The sequence below is a fragment of the Corvus kubaryi genome, unplaced genomic scaffold (genome assembly GCF_017639235.1).
Source record: "Corvus kubaryi isolate FWS band 111438036 unplaced genomic scaffold, C.kubaryi_AGA036_p1.0 37385, whole genome shotgun sequence".
NCBI classification, from domain to species: domain Eukaryota; kingdom Metazoa; phylum Chordata; class Aves; order Passeriformes; family Corvidae; genus Corvus; species Corvus kubaryi.
Window position 1 is genome coordinate 20,843,883 of NW_024581127.1, and position 16,780 is coordinate 20,860,662.

General features: G+C 35.8%; 1 protein-coding gene across 4 annotated transcripts in view; it reads right to left on the reverse strand.

Moving 5' to 3' along the window:
* CSMD3 (CUB and Sushi multiple domains 3) overlaps positions 1-16,780 on the reverse strand; it is a 613,333-nt gene that overhangs the window by 329,185 nt on the left and 267,368 nt on the right. For all 4 annotated transcript variants that reach the window (XM_042035930.1, XM_042035929.1, XM_042035928.1 and 1 more), the window contains 2 exons: positions 10,958-11,082; positions 8,511-8,632 (listed from right to left, as the gene is read on the reverse strand). In XM_042035930.1, coding sequence (XP_041891864.1) covers positions 8,511-8,632; positions 10,958-11,082 — 247 coding nt within the window. The remainder of the gene's footprint in view (positions 1-8,510; positions 8,633-10,957; positions 11,083-16,780) is intronic.

Sequence of the window (16,780 nt, forward strand, 5' to 3'; positions counted from 1 at the left end):
GGTAGATCATATTTTCAGAATGTGAAACATCACTCCTATAGTCACAGACATGGCAGGAAAAAAATTTACAATAATTAAGATAATGAACCTGTCCTCCTTTCGTAATGAAGAGCTATAGCAAAATTTTGGGATGGAATGACAAGCCATTTATCGCTCTACAACTGCACATACCTCCTGACTCCAAATTTTCTTATTCACAAATTTATTCTGTTCCCTCACAGCCAAACCTGTTAACTTCCCATTATAGGAATAGCTGGATTCCCTTCTATACTCTTATTCTGCTAAGAGAATCTCCCCTCTGTCCACATATATTTCTAGGATTTTTTAACTATAGTATATATGTAACTCAGATATTTTAACTGGATCAAAACGTACATTAACAATATGGAAGACTAGTGTAGCCAACACTACAAAGAAGTTTGTTGTGTTATGAACAGAACTGAAATATATTTACACTTTCTAGTTTCATATAAGATAAAAATGCATTATCTATTATTGATAAATACAACAGTAACCTTTTTAATCTGCATGAATGGAGAACAAAATTATGGTTAAAATATATAGTTTAGAGTGAGCTTAAGTACGCTCATACTTTCTAATCATGTCACTGATTGCAACACCCACAGTACAGCTTCACACTAGGCTTAGGAAAAGACAAGTTTGAGGCATTTGCTTGCAAAAAGAGGTACAGTGTGGTTTGTTCCAACAGCCTGACCAAAAGAAACTTCATAAAATGAGGTTTTCAATTCATGCTGATGCACCCTGCCTGCATGAGATTCATACTGTTAACCTGATTAAATATGGATGGCAACTGAGTTTAGGCTTAACAGCAAGCTTAGGATATGTTCCACTGACAGTTTTGACATGGTTAACAAAATAACACAGCTGTGGAGAATTAAACGTAAATACTCAGCACTTTCCCAAATTTGTTTTGCTTATTTCTGGCTTGGCCTAAAAGCAAAAAAACCTCAGAAATTAAAAGATTCATTTTTTTGCAGGAAGAAAACAGCAACTTAATGACATGAGGAAGGAGGAAGGGAAAAATGGAATATAAAAACATAGTGAAAAAAGACTATTTTAATACAAAGTAATTAAATGAGAACCACATTTAATATTATTTCAGTAATAGTTGCAAGTTATTCCCTCAGTATCATTCTCCAGACTTGCAGAAAATGTCATGTGAAGAGTTTCCCAGATACTTTGAATTATTTCAACAGTTTCTTAAAAAGTAAAGGACTACAGCAATTGGAAAGAGATGTTAAACATTTTCAGTAAGCTCTGCCACTGCAACAAAATTCAGATTACAGATTTCCTAACAGATAATTGACATCCACAAAAAACCCCAAGAAACCAAATGAACAAATAAACTCCAAACCCTAAAAAACCCTAGCAAAAATAATACTTAAAAAAACCCTTAAAGCCAAAATCAAAAGTCAGCTACCTCCCAGCTCTCAGGCATGTCATTCTTGACTTCAAAATTATTTCCAAATGTAATAGATAAAGTATAAGAATGTGAACACTGTCAAACTTACAAAAACCTATATTCTAAAGCATGCATTTTAAAGACTATATTTATGCAAGCAGTAAGAAGACTTTTATGCTTGAAATACACTCAATATAAAATTTAGAACATGATGGTGACAAATGAAAGATAACATACATGTAAAATTTATTTTTTTTAAATTCCTGTCATATAAAATTAACAGACCAGGACCTAGATTTCTAATCCATCTAAATTTAGCAGTCAGCTCACATATTTAATTTCTTCTTACAATTCTGAAAAAAAACCAAAAAAACCAGCTTGACTTTTTCTTTTAAGGAACCCTTTTGCTTATTTTTCTCCTTCTTGATGCTTGGTAATGAATGATATGTGGTGTGAATCTGGCTGAGTTCTGTCAGAAAGTCTGTCATTCTACCACTGACATTTTCCACAGTGTTTCTGTCACTGTGGATTAGAAAAAAATCAGCAAGTATAATTCATAAGACTTGAACTCTGGTTAACTCTAGCCCTAATTCAGATTTCACTGGTATTTTAGCCTGGCATGTAATTTAAAATTCATCATTTTGTAGTCCTTCCTTCCTTTTTTTTTTGGTATAAAACAATGAAAGGAGAAGAGGTTTTAATTTTTTAGGAGAAAAGAAGTACAAAAAAATGCACGGGGGAGGAGATGGGAATTAAATCTTGAAAATACAAAGATTTGCTACTCAAAGTGTAAACATAAAATTATCCCATTACTTAACATCAGAATAAATTACTGGCAATGCATAGCATGGTCCAGAACCCAACTGATGAGTTTATACAATATCCCACAAGACATTCAGGTATCATTTGCCTTACTAGATGTGAGAGATTTAATGAAATGGAGTCCAAACTGAGAAATCCTTGTTCTCGTTTCTGTGCAGATATTCACAAGAACGTTTTCAAGGGACCCAAGGATTTAACAATATATGCATCACTGTTGAGGACAAGTAAAGAATTTTAAATTTTGTTGCATCTTCAGAGCTCCACATAAAAGCATGATTTTCTTGAATGTTCTTTCAGGTAGGTCCCTGGAACTATAGCTTTGCTATTTTTGATCAAAAAAGCTCTAGTTGATTCCAGACTAGCCATGGATATAAGTGACAACAATCACTTCAGTAGTGTGTATAAAACACTATATGGAAACCATGTTAAGACAATCCAGAAATGGGGAAACAGTCCATGAATTACCTCCATCATATATTGTTGAAGAAGCCTTACACGTGCAGGTACTGATCCTCACTGAGAATTTCAACCAGCCCTCCTAAGAGGGCAACAAAGCAAGGTATGAGCCATCAGGGTGGTTTAAAGAACATGTTGGTGTGATGCCATACAGGCAGTCACAGATATTTCACTGTTGTAAAGTTAGGTATCAATTGCCCACACTTCTTCCTCCACTAAACACCATTCAGAACTTTGTACATCAGAGATTATAATTATTCTAATCATAATATTAATAATTGAAAAAATTAGTTGTTTTCTCTTAAACAGATCAACTCCAGAGAACAAGATCCTGATATAAGAATAAGAATGCAAAAAACATTCACAAGAACAATGGAAATGTGGCCATCTCACTGATAACATCAGATGTGTCAGTGCACCTTCATCAATGAGTTTTATTTTTTACTCCATCCACATGACCTTCCTTTCACAAACAATTTTTATTCTACTTTTCAATAGTAAGCTCATTGTCATCTCTGTCCATGTTTGAGGTTTTTAATTATGGGCCTACTCCACTGTCGACAAGGCTTGGGCATGAAAAGTATATCTGATTAACTGTATGAGGCAAGAGACAACTATAATGCAGTACAAAACTAAGGAGGCACATAACTGACTGGGGAATATTTCTTTCATCTATATGGTGCTGTTATCAAACTTATTTCTGAATTCAATTAGGGAGAAAATTAGCTAGATTCAGTCCTGGATAAAGCCATTTACACTAGAATTAAAGAGCCTTTCAGGGTCTTTCATTTATTACGTTCTCCCTTAAAAATTCTCAATTTCTGAGCTATTTTGTTGCAAAAGATGCAAGAAGTAGCAGCTCTGAACTAGCAGGATCAGTAAGTCCTGGTGGTCCTCAATGCTGTGGTATAAAACATTGTAAATATTGCCATGGTATAATGAATACTATCACATTATTTGTTGTAGTCATTATAAATAATTCTTAACGGAAAATCTTCATTTATACATCTGTGAGGTTTTTGACTTCAAGGCACAAACCATCATTAAAATCTACATTCAACATACAATCTTCACTTAGAGCAACAACAAAAAAAACCCCAACTAAACAAAAAAGAAGGAAAAAGTTCCCTACATCAAATCCACAAATAACATCATCACAACACAGAACAAAAGAACAAATTACAAAAAATCCACCCCTGGACCCTTCACTTCAATTATGATACGAGTTCTCCACTATTGTTCTACTTCATAAACCGGTTTAATAGTTCTTTTGCCCATTATTTCTCCCAATTAGTATGCCTTCTAGCAGTCATACAAGGACAGAAGTATTGTGTTCAGAACACTAAGGCAACACTAGCATGAAACAAAACTAAACACATTAAACCACTGATGATATAATCAAAGATTTTATACATGCAAGTTTCTCAATATATCATAAAAAGAAGTTGATCTAACTCATAAAACGATCTCATTTTCTTTTAACCTCAACAAGTTTAGGTTCTTCTAATCAATGCTAGACACCTTTGCTGAAAACTATAAACAGATCTGAATGTTGTTCCAGATAACATTGTAAACCTTTTATCTATTCCTTAGTTTAAAAACTCCATAATTCCTGTGTATCTGCATTTCATTGCAATATCAAAGAGTTATAATTATTCCAACCAATACCAAGCAAAGAACAGTATTTTCTGGGCAATGTTAAAGCTATTATAATATAGGTCCTAGCACTAAAATCTATCCATGATGAATCTAACTCAGAGTATAGAAATTTCAGTGGTATATTACAGAAATTCAGAAAAGAGTGTCCAACTTATGCTTTGAAATAAAATTACTTGCTTAAGCTAACATTACTTCCTTGCACTTATTACTGGTATAATGTTAATGTACCATCAACAAATGGGGATTCCTGGTTTTGGCCTTATCTAAAAGTTCATATTTAATTTTAAATAAGTGACTTGTTCTTAATTATTGTTTTCACTCTTGCACTATATCTTCACAGTATTTAAATAAATGAGGAGACAGATAAATACGCAAGGTGTGGTAATTTAACTTTGGCTGGCTGTCAGATGCTCACCAAATCACTCTATCACTACCCCTCAGCAGGACAGAATGAGAAAACGGGACAAAAAAGCCCATTAGTCAAGATAAGGACAGGGAGATTGCTCACTAATTACTGTCATGGGCAAAACAAACTCAATTTAGGGAAAAATAATTTTATGTACTGGCAATTAAAAATTGAGTAGGAAAGTGACAAAAAACTAAACCCACCACCGTCCCAACACCTTTCTTCATGGGCTCAAATTCACTTTTTTGTTCCTCACTCTTCTGCCCCCTCCTCTCTCCCAAAGTGGCAAAGGGGAACAAGAAATGGGGACTGCAGTCAGTTTGTAACACTTCATCTGTGCTGTTCCTTCCTCCTCGTGCTCTTTCCCTGCTCCAGAGTCACAGCCCTCCCACAGGAAATAGTTCTTTACACCCTTCTCCAACATGGATCTCTCCCACAATCTGCAGTTCTTCAAAATCTGTTTCAGTATGGTCCTCCCATGGGGTCACAGGTCCTGCCAGAAACCTGTTTCCCCTTGGGTTTTCCACGGGGTCACAGCTTCCTTTAGGCACACCCACCTCTTCAGACACAGGTCCTACACAGACCACAAGTGGATCTCTGTTCCACCATGGACCTCTATGAGCTGTAGGGGACAACCTGCATCAGTGGCACTCTGCAGAGGTTCCAGGGGAATCCCTGCTCCAGCACCTGGAGTACCTTCTTCCACTCCTTCTGCTCTCCCTGTGGCGTCTGTGGGGTTATTTCTCTCAGGTATTCTCATTCATCTCCATCTGCTGTTGTACAGTGTTTTTTGCCCTTACTTATAAGTTATCACAGAGGTGCCATGAGCTTGCCTGATTTGCTCAGCTGTGTCCTGTAGTGGGTCTGTTTTGGAGCCAGCTAGACCTGTCTCAGTCTGATATGGGGGCAACTTCTGATCTCTTCCTAGAGAAGTCACCCCTACAGCCATCCCTGCTACTGAAACCTTAGCTTGTAAATAAACTCAAAACACATATACTAATCAAATCAAACTGAAGCATGCATACACTGAAGTATTTTACTGAACCAGCAGAGGTTAAACCTATGAGTTTTGATCCATTCCCAAGTATTAAAACTATGTATGCTTATATGGTGTTATCATTCAGGTACTAGAACAGTTTTCATGTTATGGTCATATGCTATTTTGCAGTATTTACAGTTTCAGGAAAAAAAAAATCAGTGTACAATAACACTCAAGGACATTTTATTTGATCTATAGCAGTCATGACCTCTGACTAAAGAGAGGGTCAATTTTACTTTCATTAGAATTGGAATTTTTATATACGGAATAACTTGTTCTTTCAAGTATTTTGAGAGAAAGGAAGACAACTGCACTTGCCCAGTACAAGCAAGATATGCAGCTACTGAAAAGAGTCCAGTGAAGGGGCACTAAGAGGATTGGAACTTCTTTCATACAAGGTTGAGACAGCTGGGCTTGCTTACCCTAAAGAAGAAGAGGATCACTGAATCTCAACATCTATAAACTCCTAATGGGAGGATGTAAAGAAGATGAAACAAATCCAGTGGTGCCTAGTGACAGGACTGAAGGCAATGGGCACAGACTAAAACACAGGAAGTTCTTTCTGAACATCAGGAAACAATTTTTCCCTGTGGGTGTAACTGAGCACTAGGCCAGAGAGGTTATGGAGTCACCATCTTCTGAGATATTCAAAGACTGTCTGGACAGCTGCCTCTAGGTGACTCTGCTTGAGCAGTGGAGTTCCACTACAGAATTTCTGGAGGTTCGTTCCAACCTCAATCATTCTGTAACTGTTAACCACACTGACAACCAGAGACAAAGCATTTGTTCATTTAATTTTCTGCAGTTCTTTAAATGCAGAAACTGGAAATTTGTAAGGAAAATAATACTGAGGAATAATGATTTTGAATATTCTTGTAAAAATATTTTTGGTAAAAATGAAGTTCTGAGGTTTTGAAAATAACACTGCATCACCACCTTGTGAACTGGCAGGGAGGAAGGAGGACGGCATCATTAAGACATGAATACCACCAGCAGAGTGTAATCCTTAACAATCTCTAAGTTATTAATATCTTAATCTTGCTGGCACCTGTGACTTGCCAGTGCATACAGACCAGTTTGTGAGCTTAAAGTTTTGGTCCTACTATTGGTAGAATGTCTAAAATCTTATTTGTTTTTTTTTGGTTTTTTGGGTTTTTTTTTGTTATGTAGACATGCCCTTGGTGCATTTAAGAAATGAAACCATATAATGCAAAATATGTCCATATGGCTCTTAAATTCATTCAACTGCTCAGTGGAGATTTTCAGGCCATTTAGAGAACTTGTTCAAAGTGAAGTAGCTGTCTTTCATTTCCTCAAATAGTAAGATACTAAATTCTATCAGCTGGCACATTTGAAAAAACTTTCAGAAATTCTAGATGTGTACACAGATTTAATCTTGCTCACAAATAGTTTTAATTAAAGAAATAAAAATATGAAAATTCTTTGGAATGAGTAATGGATCTTAACTATTACTTTTGAACTTTCTGCCCATCTGTGGAACAGAGATTGCATCATTTTTCAAGGACTCTTGATACTTTTTTAATGATCTATAAATTGGATAAATTGGATTAGCAGTCCTTGGGACAAGGATCAAACAAACAGACAACCTCCCCCCCCAACACATTTATAATCTTTATTATCAAATTCTAATCAGTTGTATAAATATCCTCTTTTCTTCTACCAAAGTGGAACATAAGGATGCCTTCCACACAGGACTTTGTAAAATTAGAGTGAGAAATACATCAGTGTAGCTAAATGGTTTTTGAAATGTAGTCAGGTTTTCACTGCGTCCTCTGATGAACTCAGGTGCAAAGGAGTGGGCCTTCTAGGCCTGTCTGATCAGTTAATGGAGTGTGATGCAGATGACAATATAAAACAGAAATTAGAGGTAGAATATATCCCTGTACCAGCAAACCCAGATGTTGGTAGTCTTTTATAAGACATTCCTGATCTGCACAGCTAATTTGTGTTCTATTACATCTAAACAAGTCCATTACACTCTGTTCAGACAAAATGATACACCTGGAAATAGAATACAGCCATTGCTGCCAGGTGTCTAGTTCTTGAAATTAAAGACAACTGGTGTCGTAACTTAGCTTTACTGCTCTACTTTGACTCATCTGGCATTATCAGAACTGTCAGTACTTTTGCTTTAAAGTGTAGGCATAAAGTATATGGGATTTTAATACAGTGGTTCAGACAATAAAATAAACATCTTCAGGATAGTTCCTCATGAAGGGAAAGTGAATTCAAGAACTTCAGTGATTTCCCACACAGTCGAAGGCCAAACATGATATAAACAGTCTTATACACAAAGCAGCTCTTCTGGTTGTAACAAAATACTAGTGGACCCATGACATTGCCTCATACCATTGGATAGTTGCTTCTGGGAATTAATTTAGAGAACCACATAAAAACATGATAGCATCTACTTGGCATACAAAAAGTAAAACAATCTTAGGGAAAACATGAGGTTTTATCACCTGTCCACACTCATCTGATATCAGACATTTCTTAAAAATGTCTGAAATGCGCCTAGTACAAAAGCTGGACTGTCGAGATAAATCATATTAGTGAAAAATGTTATGGTCTACATGCGCTTTTGTTTGGTTGGTTTAGGGTTTTTTTTTTAGAGGGGGAGGGTGGGGGGTTTTTGGGTTGTGGTTTTTTTTTTTTTTAAAGCAAAGCCAGACTACTAAACTTACCTTATTAGTATTGATAGCTGTGATGACCCACACACATTGAGCATTGCTGTCATACTGAAATGGAAAATTGGGTGATGTGAAAGTGCCTCCAGGTCCCTGAAGATTGGATCCACAAGTTTTGACTGCAAAAAGAAAGTTCACCTTTTAATTCACACAGAAAATGCATGTAGCAGATTCATAAACCAATCTCTAACTTACTCTAATCAAGATGTAAAGAATTAAAATACCATTGAACAAAAATAGAATCACCTCTTACAAGAGAATAGAACATTCATGTTTAGTTATTCTGAAAAAATTAAATAGACCTTCTCTTGTGTCTAAGCTTATAATCTTAAAAAAAATTTAAAGTATTTGGAGAAAAAAGAACAACTGCAGTAAGCGGAACTGCCCTATTTATTTTTAAAATACTTCAAGGACTAACTTATCCCACCATCATTAAGGTCTTGAAAGACAAATTTAAATAATAGGAAAAAAAAGATCACTTTTATCACTGTGCATATGTGCTTTTTTGGTGCATATTTGTTGGTGTGTGGCATGTCAGCATTTTTTTCTCCTATAACCTCTGTACAAGCCATTAAACCAATGGCTGAAGCACCAAAAAGGTTAAAGGAAACCTGTAAAAGTTAGATTAGCACAAAACAATGTTATCTATTTCTAAAGACTACACAGGATATTTATTTTCAAATCAAAGTCTGTATGGTTATTTACAATAGCATGTCAAATATAAACCAAATATTCTTATTTACATAGCTTGCATCTCTATCACAATACAAAGGATATAAACTGTGTCCTGTGTGCTTGCAAATGACACTCTTAAGGCACTAAATTCCTAGTCTGTTGAAGTCACTAACACTTTTATTGTTCTTTCCTTGATATTCAGATCTTTGCTGATTGCTCTATTGATATACTTTTTCTATATGAAGATGTAAAACTGACAAGCAACCTCAAGTAAATATGAGCCTATCCTATTTCCCCAGCGGTTATTATGACACCACATAAACAGCAAAAGGTAAAGAACTATTTCTTCCACTGTATTCTGACAGATCATCTTGTGTAATTGAATAAATAAATTAAACTTAGATATGTGAAATAATCCTAGAGCTGCATTACGCTTTAACAAAGCATGTTTATTTGATCAATACTGAACACAGGAAGATTCAGCTGCTGCTGGATGAAGGCTTGTTCCTTCCCTCACATTAGCCTCTAGAAAGAATGTCACTTTTGTACCACCCTCAGAGAAACAATACTCTGGTGATGAGTTTGTTTGAAGTCACACCAGACACCTGGAAACAAGTAGAGAGTGGAGAGGTGAGAGGAAGGCTCCTCATTTAGGATCAGTAGCTGAAGACATTAAGGTCATGAGTGACACTAATGCCAAGCATGACTTTATATATTTAATATGAAATTGTATGACTCCTTGCAGCCTGTATCTATGTGTGGGAAGTAAGTCAGAAGGGGGAAAACAGTGAGTGTTCTAGACAATTTGCTGCTCCATCTGAGCATGTGAGTCCACCCTCTGGGGCAGAGTTAGGATGTAAAGCACAGCTGCAGAAGAGTTATGAGCTCTGTTTGCTGCCTTTTCTAGGTGTAGCCACATAGTGAAGGTCTCAAAGGAACCACGTCATTCTATAGTGGAATGAAATCTAAGTCTTTGACCTCCAAGGTCTGTTATTCATACTAATTTGAAATTAGTACTTATATATATAAATATATATATAATACAGACACTTGCTTTTAGCACTGTAAGTTTGAAATACAGAAAAAAAATATTGTATTTATGACAATTTCTGTGTATTTGTGCACACTAATATTTTCATTACACGTATTAATATCTGATACGTACCTATACACTAATACCTTCATTCCTTGATTCAGTTATTCATCATACTACTTGCCATTGTATTAAGTCGAATATACTATTATAATTATATTATTATAATATATTAATATATTTTAATATATCAAATATAGTCAGTAAAATTCCTTTGTGTTTTTCTTCTCTTACTGAATTTCTTGCCCTTTATCCATTTGCTCAGAGTCAAAACCAGTTGAAGATTTACTTCTCCACTACTTATCTATTATAAATTCAAGAATTTCTCATCTGTTTGTAAAATGGGTAATGAAGAAACTTCATGAACTACTGATTTTATATGAAATCACTGCAATTTTGATATCCATCTTGATAAGCCCTAATATTTAGCATGTGATAGGTTTTCATCCACTTCTTATGAAGCAAAATTCATAATGTAAGCTGCCTAGTTAAACAAGCATACTGAAATACAAAGTTCATGTTAAACAAAACAGCATAGGTAAACCCTTTTTAACTAAGAAACTGGAACACTAGGATTAAAATTTCAGGTATTTACAAAATATTTAATAGGATTCCCTATCAAACAATGGATAGATGCAAAATGGAAAAATCACTGTGAGGGTAAGAATTTGTTTACCTTTACACACAGGTCTATGATCACTCCATGCAGCAAAAACTTCAGCTATCCTTTGACAGGTGATACTTTTGGAACCTTGTAGCACATAATCTTCATCGCAGGAGAACTGTACTGTTGCTCCCAAGCTAAAATCAAACAATGACATAAAAAGAAGCATTTTAAAAAAAATAGATAGCAGTCAATTTTTTCCATTCCTTTAGATATGACAGTCCTGACAAAAGATACAAACATGTAATCCAGAAATTTCTACTCTCAGTAGTAAAAGGCTGAAAGCTATGTACTAGCCTAACTGTACACAACGCTCAGTCCCCTCTGGGCCTACTTTGGCTGGAGCTGGTTTACTTCTTTTAACTGTCATTTGGAGGTTAAGTGACTATTTATAACCTAACATAAGACCTCCATATATTAAAAATTTGACAAACCTGGACACTGTGTAACTAGAAGTAGTTATTTATGTAAATTGAAGCTAGGAAAGCATGTGAAAGCAATATAAGGGAATCACCTAAAAGAAAAGTCAAAAGGTCAACTACAAGACTGAAAAAGAAATCCCTATTATAAACATTTTATTCCTCCCAGTGAAGACCTCAGGACAGAAATGGTTTGCTGTGAATATCTCCCACCTCTGATTCTTCTTGAGGAAATCTGGAGTTTTGACATTAAAACTGGGGGGCATTGAAAGGGGGAGCACAATACCAGAGAGAAGGGCTAGATATGAATAATGTTTCTTGTATTTAAAAAGTAGAATAATATTAATAAGAGTTTCCTCTTATTAGTAAGAGAAACTATTAATATTAATAATAGGAGGAATATATTAATTTGGATTATTGTAAAAATACTAGAATAACATTGTTTTATATTTTGATTAGTAGCTTAAGATTTTAATTAAGCTTGCAGTGAAATCTTAACTTCATAGAAGTGGTCTCTATACTCTTGCCAGTAACAAGATACTGAATGTAACATGTACTACTAGATAATGAAAGTTACAAGGTGAATATAAGGATTTTCTCATTTAACTGGCATATGTTTCTCAATTTAGTAGAAGAAAACAAAGTATTTCTAAAAACATATTTCTAGGTGTTTAGCTATGACTATTTCTGAAGTTATAATGCTGGCTTGAAAAGATTTTGTATCTTTTCATATGAAGCTGACATCTGGTGTTGGAAACTTAGCACTGGACAAAGCAAGAAATAAGTCCAGAAAAACTTTTTTTGGTTTTTTTTTTGGTTGGTTGTTAAGTTTTTCTGAGAGGAAGACTGGGGGGTGAGGGAGGAGGAGGGCTGAGAAGTGGGGTCCAAATTGGAAAAGTTGAATAACTCAATACATAAATGTATATTCTTGAGATAATTCTTTTCCTTTAATATCATTATGGTTTCAAATCCTGATTACAGCTGAAAATAGCCAATACATCAGGTCTTTCTCTGACATCAGTATCTTACACTCCATAATTTCAATTTGCTGGGTTTAAAAGCTTGTCTGTCACAGCTGTAAAGTGTAAAATGTTTTACAAATACACATGGTTTACAAGATCTTGGCTACACTGTGAATACAGTGTTCTGGGTATTTTAAGATTAAATGTGCAGTAACTCCCTAAGAGTTTGTTATAGCAGCCTTCCTGCAAAACACTCTAAGCCATGTAGTTACCTGACCCTCCTCAGATAGATGACATTTTCTTGTGTTTGATACATTATCTACTTGTAAAAAAAATGTTTTGTAGATCTTTCTAAGCAAAGTATCAATATTTACTTGGCTGGAATCTTCAAATCTGGGTTTGATCCCACAAAGTATGAAATTCATTTTTGCTAAAACACATACTAAAATTAATTTTTCTCTGCAGGGTTTGGCTTGCAAAGAACGAGCCCTGTTCTTCTTTCCATATAGATGGCCATTTTAGTCCTGCAATTCTTCAATTCACAAAGGCAGAGAGAAAAATAAAAAGTCTGAGCACACATTCCAAAGAATAACTTTTGTTAGGTTATCTATTCAAATGCATCTATGATGGAAAAAGCTACTAAAGAAGATTGATACTTAACAGAACACGAATTAACTTAAGGGAGTTAGAAATGTTAGATGTTTGAAAAGGAATGGTGTCAGCAAAAAATAGCTGATGGAATCTGGGAAGCACCTGGGCCTTACAGAGACATAGGTAATAAGAAATGAGGACATGAAAGATGATACAGTCACCTAAACAGACATCTCAGAAAAGGAGAATTTGATAGTGGATAACAGTGCTCTAAACCATTCCAAAACAGTTCCTGTTTGTGTAAGAATGTTTGTGAAAGAATGAGATAAAGAATAGTTCCAGAATTCACCAAAAAAGAAAGGGAGATATAAAAGTGAAAAACCAAAAAAAAAAAGAAAAAGTAAACATAATGTAAAGGCCCTTACAATGTAAGGATATGCGACTGAGGAAAAAGAGCCACCAGGCAGATCATAGAGTTGGAGGATATTTCAAAACTGTGAAACACAAAGATTATCTATCACTAGTGTAAAAAATTATGCACAGCTGCTACAGGGACTATATGGTTACGAAAGTTCAAAAGGTAGCAATTGGGAAGACAAGAATATCTTTCTCAAGATCTATCTGCTTCAGAAAGCCATGTTGAGAAAATCTGAGCCTCTTTGATTATTAGAAAAAAAAAGGAACACTTGAAGAAAAATAACATGGAAATATATTTCCTTTAACTAACCATGGATTGATTTAAAGAGGAAATGCTGAGCAGGAAGTACACCACTTACAAATAGAATTTAACTCATGGTAAAAAAAGTGTAATGGGCAAAAAATCCCAGAGGTCTGAATGATTATGAAGACTGTACAAGTATGATAATTATTTCTATCACCTACAAAAGTATAAATAACACTTACATTATGAAGTCCACTTTACTTGTCCAAATCAGTTTTGATATTAAACTGGTATTCAATAGTATATGACTGTAAGCATATGACTGGACTCAGAGCGAGACTGGATAATTTACAAAATCTATGACACATATGCTGTGTGAGTGAGACCTACTAAGGGCAATTAGATAAGCAGATGATAAAGTACCAGTCTAAGAAAGAAAATGGAAGAGTATGGGATCAGTTCCTATGGAGGATCAATTAAAAAAAGACAGAGAGCTTGTCAAGAAAATGTTAAGAAAATGCATCTCTTGGGAACTTAAAAGCATAGTCAAGATTACAATTTTTTAATATTTTGCTGTCATTATCTATGTATACACTCTTAAAAATGGAAACCCAGCAATTCTTACAAAACTGTCTAGTATCAGAGAATCACAGAATCATAGAATATTCTGAGTAGGAAAGTACCCACAAGGATCATGGAGTCCAACTCTTAAGTGAATGGTCCATACAATGATCAAAGGAGAGATCCTTCTTGTTTCTGATGTTCCAATACCTTTAACCTGTGACCTGGAAGATTTCAGTTTGAAATTCGTCTTTCTCTAAAAGAAGTTTGAAACTTGAGTACAAGAAGAGTACATACACCCTCTATGTACCTCCACTGGAGGGTGCATGAGGCACATGGGGTGAATATGATGAAGATTCAAAAAGGACATGCAAATTACCAGGAAATAATTATTAGCTCTAAGACAAAATGAAAAAAAGATAGGCCAAGGGTTAGGGTTAGGGTTTGTGTGGTGTGGTGACATAGCAGCAATTTCAGTAGGGCTTTAAGTTTTTATTTTTTATTTTCTTTTTCTTTGGCAGAATCCCAAATGATTTAAGCATCATGTTATAGGACAAAGGGAGATACTCGATAGGCTAAAATTGATTATATCTATTACATATCCAGAGGTACTGTAGGAGGACATGTGAGAGATCTGATCTCAGCCTTCTGGTATGTAAGAGAATTAAAAAAATTGTGGAGTGAGAAAATCAGATCATGGAAGCTGGTTTTAGGGGAACCTCTGAACTGTGGGCAGGTATTATTTTAGAGAAATATTAGTTTAGAGAAAACTGGCAGAGTAGTCCATAAACAGATTGTGGGAACAAATGACCAAAAATCGTGTGGAAAAATAAGGATGGTTTGATTTCCTGACTTATATTTGATCCAAACTGCTTACCAGATGAAGCCCCCTAAAAGTGTGAGTAGACTATATCTGCTTTGTAAATCTCAAGAGAAGTGAAGCATGATAGAGCTATGAAGTTGTTCATTGTTGTACACAATATAGATATACATCACCAAAAAAAGAAAAATCTCAAGGATAGCATGAAAATCTCAAAAAATTTCAGAAGCAGAATATATTCATAAAAATAATTGTCTGTGGATGCACTCAATGGCCAGATAGGTTCATTTAGGTCAGTATGCTAACACTGTAAGTGATGAAAAGCCAATGCTTAGAGAAAATCTTTAGAATACAGGAACCATTTATAGTTCATCTTCTGATCATTTATGGTTAATGAACTTTCTGAACTAGATCTATTATTTTAGAAATCCCTGAGTGACTAAATTAGACTTTTTCGATGAGAGCCTAGCTAAAGCTGAGACTGGTAAGGCATATTGGTAAGCAAAAGAGCTTCTTTGGGTATATTGGTCACAAAAGGAAGTTCATATACAATGTGGGTTCATTTGTAAATGGATAAAGCAATCTTGTAGTGCTGAAATACAATATGGAAAAGGCAGAAGCATTAAATGCCTTTCTGCATCAATTTCTACAGCAGATGTACTCCTAGGCTTCTGCATGTACCAACATGATTTGTGAAGAAGAGTAACAACCAATACTAGGACATAACAGGTAAAAGGAAGTAGCTGTATTCAAGGGCAGGGGGCCAGATAGCTTTCACCAAAGGCTGCTTGTGGCAGCTGGTGAGCCTATGGAACAAAGAAAGTCCACTGGTAGGACTGTCCCTAAGTACAAAAGAACCTCCAGGTTAGGGTGACAAGAAAGGCTTCCCCCAGGCACTTTGCTTTGCTATGTTAATGTACCCCGGTTCTGCTTTCCTGGTTGGCCATTGGCCTCTCCACCCCTTTGTTACCTTATATGTCCCATGCTCTAGAAAGTTCTCCACTCTCTGTTCCCCCATTGGCCCTGCCCCATCGTCACTCCCTCAGCGTTCCCCATTGTCCCCCATGCCCTAGCCCTGCCTGTGTACCGCCCCCGTGCCCTCAGATCATTGGTGTCTGATGCTCGATCCGCTCCCGTATATAAACCTGGATCCTCCCGTGTTCTTTGACTTCATCCCTGGAACCCTTCACGAGTGCAGCTGCATTAAAATCCTCCCATGGAACCCCATACAAAGACCCTTCATGGCTCTTTGTCATCGACCCATTTACTGGAGCTATCCGTGTGTGTGTGCGTGCACACGTGAGTGAGTGTGCGGTGGCCCTGCCAAGCAGCTTTGCCTTGGAGATGCTTTTCGGAAGGCCCCAGCACCTCACTCCAGCACTGCCAAGCTGCAGTTCGTGACAGGTGCTGAAAAATCTGACTGAATCTGAGCAAGGTGAGTATCATCTATGAAAAACTATGATGAGATGTTCCTACTGATTTTAGAAAGGCTAACATTACATGAACTTTTAAAAAGGGCAAGGAGATACTAGGAATCTTACACTGATCTCTGGAAAGAACAGGAAATCAAGAACATGTACACAGATTTACCAAAGTTGAATTATATTTTATCAACTTGATTGTTTTCTATGACAGAGTGATTGGCTACATGGCCAAGTGGAAGATGTAACAGTGCTTAGTGTAACAGCGTTTAACATCAGCAAGGTTTCTGAGAACACCTTTTACAGCAGTGTGTTTTGAGAACTGACAAAATATGCACTGAATAGATATATATTCAAAATTGGCCTGACAGCTGTGCTTAAAGGGTAGGAATCAATGGCT